Source organism: Daucus carota, chromosome 8, assembly GCF_001625215.2.
Source record: "Daucus carota subsp. sativus chromosome 8, DH1 v3.0, whole genome shotgun sequence".
In the NCBI taxonomy this organism is placed as follows: domain Eukaryota; kingdom Viridiplantae; phylum Streptophyta; class Magnoliopsida; order Apiales; family Apiaceae; genus Daucus; species Daucus carota.
Window position 1 is genome coordinate 5,277,761 of NC_030388.2, and position 6,700 is coordinate 5,284,460.

At 38.3% G+C, this 6,700-nt stretch overlaps 1 protein-coding gene across 1 annotated transcript; it reads left to right on the top strand.

The window, feature by feature from the left end:
• Positions 1 to 5,518: 5,518 nt before the first annotated feature.
• LOC135148433 (photosystem II protein D1-like) lies at positions 5,519 to 6,130 on the top strand. The gene has a single exon (XM_064083651.1). The coding sequence runs from the start codon at positions 5,519 to 5,521 to the stop codon at positions 6,128 to 6,130; it is 612 nt and encodes a 203-aa protein (XP_063939721.1).
• The last annotated feature ends 570 nt before the right edge of the window (positions 6,131 to 6,700 follow it).

The window sequence follows — 6,700 nt, forward strand, 5'->3', positions numbered from 1 at the left end:
AATGATCTGCTATTAGTTCAAGTCTATGTAGATGATATCATTTTTGGGTCTACTAATCCTAAACTCTGTGAGAGATTCTCAAAGCTTATGCAGTCCAGATATCAGATGAGCATGATGGGAGAAATGAGCTATTTTTTGGGACTTCAAGTCAAACAGACTGATGAGGGTATTTTCATTAATCAGTCTAAATATACAAGGAACCTGCTAAAGAAATTTGGCATGCAGGATAGCTCAGCTGCTACCACTCCAATGGCAACAGCCACTAAGTTAGATAAAGATACTGGATCATCAGTAGAAATTACTAACTACAGAGGTATGATAGGCTCACTGTTATATCTGACTGCCAGTAGACCTGATATCATGTTTGCAACCTGTCTCTGTGCAAGATTTCAAGCAGATCCAAGAGAACCACACCTTGTAGCAGTCAAAAGGATTTTCAAATATCTCAAAGGAACAGTTGAGATGGGACTCTGGTATCCCAGAGAATCAGACTTTACACTGATTGGTTACTCTGATGCAGATTTTGCAGGATGCAAAATAGACAGAAAAAGTACAAGTGGGAGCTGTCAATTTCTAGGAGGAAGATTAGTTTCTTGGTTCAGTAAGAAACAAAAATCTATCTCCACATCCACTGCAGAAGCAGAGTATATTGCTGCAGGAAGCTGTTGTGCTCAGATTTTATGGATGAAGAATCAACTACTGGACTATGGGTTAACTCTGACTCAAATTCCTATTTATTGTGACAACCAAAGTGCTATTGCTATGACAGGAAATCCAGTACAGCATTCCATGACCAAGCATATCAGCATAAGATATCATTTTATCAGAGAGCATGTGATGGAAGGGACAGTAGAACTTCATTTTGTCCCAACAGATCAGCAGTTGGCAGATATCTTCACCAAACCTCTGGCTGAAGCAACATTTACAAGACTTGTAAACGAATTAGGGATGATTACTGGTCCTCTCTAAACTCTGATACATTGCATGATATTATATCTGTTAGTAATTGTTGTTAATATCTTGAAATGCAACTGCCTCTGTTATTCTCTGATCTAAATTCTGATGATTATGCACTGATATGACAAACTCTGATATTTAAATTCTGACCCGACAAACTCTGATGTCTCAAATTTTCACTGATGAAGGATATTCCTGTGTATAATATGTTGCAAATACCTGAATTAGATCATGAAAAACTCTGGAGTCTAATTTTTGAGACATTACATATGTGGAAATCCTTGCTACACAAAACATGATTAAATTTGTTACTTAGACTGCCTCACTTCTTGAAAATTAGATAAGTACTCAGTGAAGAATTTGCTTTACTCCTCTCATGAGCTAAGAGTAATTAGGTCTTAGACATGGATCACAAATTTGGTTCCTCTCAGAAAAGAAAAAGAAAAGACAAGAAAAGAAAAGACAAGAAGAGAAAAGAAAAGAAAAGAAAAGAAAGATATTTCAGGTACTCCTTTGAGATCTTAGAAATTCTGTGAAAGGGAAGATCCATGTGCACTGCTGGTATTAAGCAAAATGCATCAGAAAATTGTATTTTTCTTGGTGACCTTTCACATTCTCTGATTACTGGAGAAATACACTGAAACAAAAATCTGATGAAGGTTATGACTCACTTACCCTGAGAAGTTTCCTTTCAGAAGATACTTGTCTTACAAACGAGAGAAACTTTAAACTCTGATCTAATATGTGAGACACTCGGCTTATGAGATGGTTAAAGCATCTTCTGTACAACTGATTCTTTCTAATTTTACTCAAGAAATTTGTCAATCTCTGTTACAATTAGAATAATCATGACAACACACACCTCACATTCCATATCTGTGATTAACAAAAATTTATGACATTGAGTGATTTTTGATTAAGTTCAAATAATTGTTTGCAAACTCTGAGGAAAATTTGGTTGCCAGATTTTCCTTATCTCTAATCAGTGCAAAATTTTCTGACTAATCGTTGTTTTGTCTCATAATCTGCCATTTATTTAAACTCTGGTCAATAGTCAAACTTTTGATTCAAGTCGGAGTTTAAAATAAATGAATTTTGGTCAGGTGAATATTAGATTTAATTGTCAAACGGTACAAAATCCGTTTGAATTCCTGAGTGGAGAAAAACACGGTGAATAATTGTGTTTTCTCGGTAATTGGTGCACAGTAATACATGCTTACACTCCACTATCACGCTTGTCATGATTACATTCTACTACCGCTTACTCTGACCACTGTGCATCTGCCACGTGTCCTACTAACGCCGAGATCAGAATTTCGTGTATACACTCATATATATCGATTTTGAATTTTTAACTCTTCACTTTTCACACACGATTTTTACTCTCTCTCTCTCAAACCCTCTTCTCATTTTCTCTCCAACATTTTGTCAAACAACGTACCTGCATTACCTCAAACTCTCATTTTCTTTTCAGAAATCATGTCGACAACTGCTTTCGAGTTCGATGGAGCAAAGTTTGTCACCAACAACTACTCAGCCATTCTGGATAACGATGAAGCCCCCAAAGAGTTTCATCTTATTCAAGATTTCTTGGCTCACAGTGAGCTGATGTATGCTCTGACCCAGCCAGAGCTAATCTCTCCTTCTCAGGTTCTCACCTTCTGGAGGACAGCAAATTACGATGATGGAGGTGAAAATGGTTCTCCATCTCTCACCTGCGATTATGAGGGCCAAGAGTATGTTGTTTCACCAGCGACTGTTAGGAAGGCTCTTCATCTTCCTGAAGAGAAGAAGTATGATGCTTCAGTACCCACTCAGACTTTGCGAGACATGATGATTTTTCTTGGGTATTCTGCTAGCACAGACAAGATGGGGGAACTTAAGCGTCCACACCTCTGCAAGGAGTGGAGCTTTTTCTATGACTGCATAACCAGGGCTTTTGGTAACAAGTGCAGCAATTTTGATGCCATTCCCATCTTCAGTCAGCAGATCGGGTATTCTCTGATCCACAATCTCAAATTTGATATTGCCACATCTATCTTGAGATTTATTGGTGATAGGAGAAATGAAAATATGAATATTGTCTATTATGCAAGATTTTGTCAGCTCATATTTTCTTACTGCTTCCCTGATGTGCCTATTCCTGAAAATGGAAATGAACTCCCATTTAAGATCACCAAAAGAGCTTTTACTGATCTGATTAAGAAAGATAGTAAGAAGACCAATGTACCTGTATTTGCTATTCCTGTGACTGTACAGGATAAACTGAAAGTAGCTTTACCTGACAAGTATGAAGCTTTATTCTCTGATAAGAATATCCCACAGCCTCCATCTCCTGCTCATGAACCAGTTGCAAAATCTGACCCCAAACCAACCTCTGGTTCTTCCCAACAAGGACCAGTTGAAAAATCTTCACCAAAAAAGATACTCAGATCCACCAAATCCCCAACCAAACCCTCACCTCCTCCCAGAAAAAGAAGATTTCTACAGAAAATTTCAGACTCTGAATCAGATGAAGAAATTCCTCCTCCTCCACCAGCAAAGAAACTGAGAAAGAAAATCAAGCCAACCACCGTTACAGATCTGACTGTGGAGCCACCTCGGTCAGAGGATCCTGAACAAGCCTTGATTCCATTCTCTGATCAATCTGCAGAGCCAATATTGATTGAACCTCTTTCTGCAATGCCACTTGACACAACTGCAGCTGACAAACAAATGTCAGAGTCAACCTATGATCACAATGATCAGACAGAGGGAACCAAGTCTGTTGAAGAAAGAATTGCAGCTGATACTGATATATCAGAAAGACCCTCTGATGCTCCAAGCAAATCAGAGGATGCACAGATAGAAATGGTCCTCCAGCTAATTCAGGATTCTCTGGTTCAACCTGAAGATATTGTTGCAGCTCCTGCTCAGGAGATTCACATGGCTGAAAACTCTGATGCAGCTACTGAAACTCTGGAGTCACATACTCTGAGTGTTTTTCTTGGTGACATTGATGATGATGAAGTAACAGAAGTTACATCAACTCCCATTCAAGCTCCTGGTCTACATTCTTTAATCTCTGAGCCAGTCAGAGAAACTACACCAGAAAGGGTTGATTCCCCAATTAAGGCACTGTCACCAGTCAGGGAATCCTCTCCTTTTATAGCTCCTGCAGTTCCAGGTTCTTCTGAACTCCTGGACGTGCCACAAAAGATTATTTGTGCACTGAGGCTTGAACTGTTACATATTTGATGATGTCACAGGTATCTAACTAGTTTAGTGTGCAGAAGCAAATATCAGAGTTTAAGCAATGATCAGAGTTTGCAGGCGGCTGATTTTCAGGAGCATATCTGACTAAGTAAGGAAGATAAAGATCAAGAGAGATTGTGCAGATCAGGACAGCAGAAGGATAGCTACTGATTAGATTATTTTAGGAAGCAGATAATTATAAATCAATCAGTAGATATCATGTAACTGTGTATATAAACACAGCTTAGGGTTTACTCTAGATGAGTTAACAATTGAATATCATTCGTGTAACCTAGCAGCTCTTAGTGATAAAATATAAATCACTAAGAGATTATTTGTAAGCTACTGTGAATTGTGAATAAGAGATTAGTTGATTTATTCTCTTATACTTGTGTTTTGTCTTTGACTGTGTTCACTATATTATTCTATATAGTGAGTTTATTCGGCCTAACATGAACATATTAACGAACTTCTTTCAGTGGTGTGCAGCAGCATCCTGGAATTTATCTGACATATAATTCCCATAAATCATTTGACGTTCTTCGTACGGATTCCGATGACTTGCTATTTGCTGAGCTTTCTTATCAGAGTTGAGTTGTATCTCTTTAAATACAAATAGGCTGAACATATGCCTTTCAAGAAGCACATGGGTTGATGTGACAGATGCTGCACCAGTTTTGGAAGCTAAAACAAAAGCAATTTAGTCAAATATTGAGAACCTCGAAGCCTACCATTTTTGGCAAAGCAACAAGAATTTCAAGCTGCCAAATGTTCAATCAAGTCCAAGAAATTCTATATTTGTAATAGCTAGAAAAGGAGTAGGAAAATACTTTTACAGACTAGTTTTGTTTGTAGTAGTATATATTCACTTTGTAATTTTCATTTCAACGTGTCAAACACTAAGAACTGAAGAGCAAAGCAGTAGAGATAGCAAGCAAGAAATTGTAAGCTTTTGCTCTTCATTCTTTTGTAAGCAGCCAAGTAATTTTTACTTGGAAGGTTCTTAATATAAAAATCTCTCAGGTGGAGCAAACAATCCACTTGAAATTTTTAAGATCCTTGTTCTTTAAATTTCTGTTTTAGTTCTAGTATTCTCTTGTAGCTTTGAATATAACCTGTAAGCAAAAATTGGTTGAAATTTTTGTAGATTGTATTCAACCCCCCCCCCCCTTCTACAATCTAACTTATTGTTTGCATTGTCTGAATAATAGATTAGCAGAATTTAGGGAGAATTCGAAAAAAGTTCAACATGATATGACCACTGGCGTAGTGATAGTGAGAGAAGCTGGTATGGAAGGTGCCCCTATTGGTACACAAGTGGCTAGTGATGAGTTTGAATTTGGTTTTTGGGAGCTCAGGTCTGACTACTCTTGATCAAGTGAAGATGAAAACTCTAAATTTGGGTACATGGGACCTCCAAATCCTAAAAAGAGGAGTAGCTTGTTACATGGGTCGTGAGTGGGAGCTTAGTTTCCGTCTAGGTATGCGACCTTGGATTGCTGTTGCATATTCAGCTCCTGTTGCAGCTGCTACTGCTGTTTTCTTGATCTACCCAATCGGTCAAGGAAGCTATTCTGATGGTATGCCTCTAGGAATCTCTGGTACTTTCAACTTCATGATTGTATTCCAGGCTGAGCACAACATCCTTATGCACCCATTTCACATGTTAGGCGTAGCTGGTGTATTCGGCGGTTCCCTATTTAGTGCTATGCATGGTTCTTTGGTAACCTATAGTTTGATCAGGGAAACCACAGAAAATGAATCTGCTAATGAAGGTTACAGGTTCGGGCAAGAAGAAGAAACTTATAATATCGTAGCCGCTCATGGTTATTTTGGCCGATTAATCTTCCAATATGCTAGTTTCAACAACTCTCGTTCTTTACACTTCTTCCTAGCTGCTTGGCCTGTAGAATATTCTTGTAATAGAATAGAAAAATAATAGAAAAGAAAAAAAGAAATCACTAAGGAGAGGTAGGCCTGGATTTGGAGTAGGTGGTAAACAGGGTGACATTAACTGGCACGTGGGCATGAAATTTGCAAGCATGAGAGAATTTAGAGAAACTGTTAGAGAATACGGGATTAAGGAGAGACGGGGAGTTCAGTTTGTTACTAGTGATGCAAGTAGATGTCAAGTGTGCTGCGAAACAGATTGCAGGGTTTATATATGGTGTAGCAAGGATTAAAGATAGTGACAATTGTACAATCAAAACATTGTTCCCTGAACACAATTGCACAAAACCGTAATCAAACAAGCTTTCAAGTGTGAAGTACCTAACATAAGTGTTTGAATGATTGGAGTAGAAGGTTGATTCTGAGAAGGATTTTCAGCTAGAGTGGATTCTCCACGCTTCTTTCTTTCACGAGCCAGAGCCAGCTGGTGAAGTACTTCCAATTCCACAGGGTCTTCACGGAAGTCTGATGGCTGAGATTTTGTTACACCCTTCATCCTCCGAAAGTATTGAGAAATATTTCTTCGGGTGCAGTAGGATGAGATTACATCATCAGCATA

Bases quoted from the DNA above. Each gene is read 5' to 3' on its own strand.
- LOC135148433 (XM_064083651.1), top strand. From the start codon at position 5,519: ATGAGTTTGAATTTGGTTTTTGGGAGCTCAGGTCTGACTACTCTTGAT.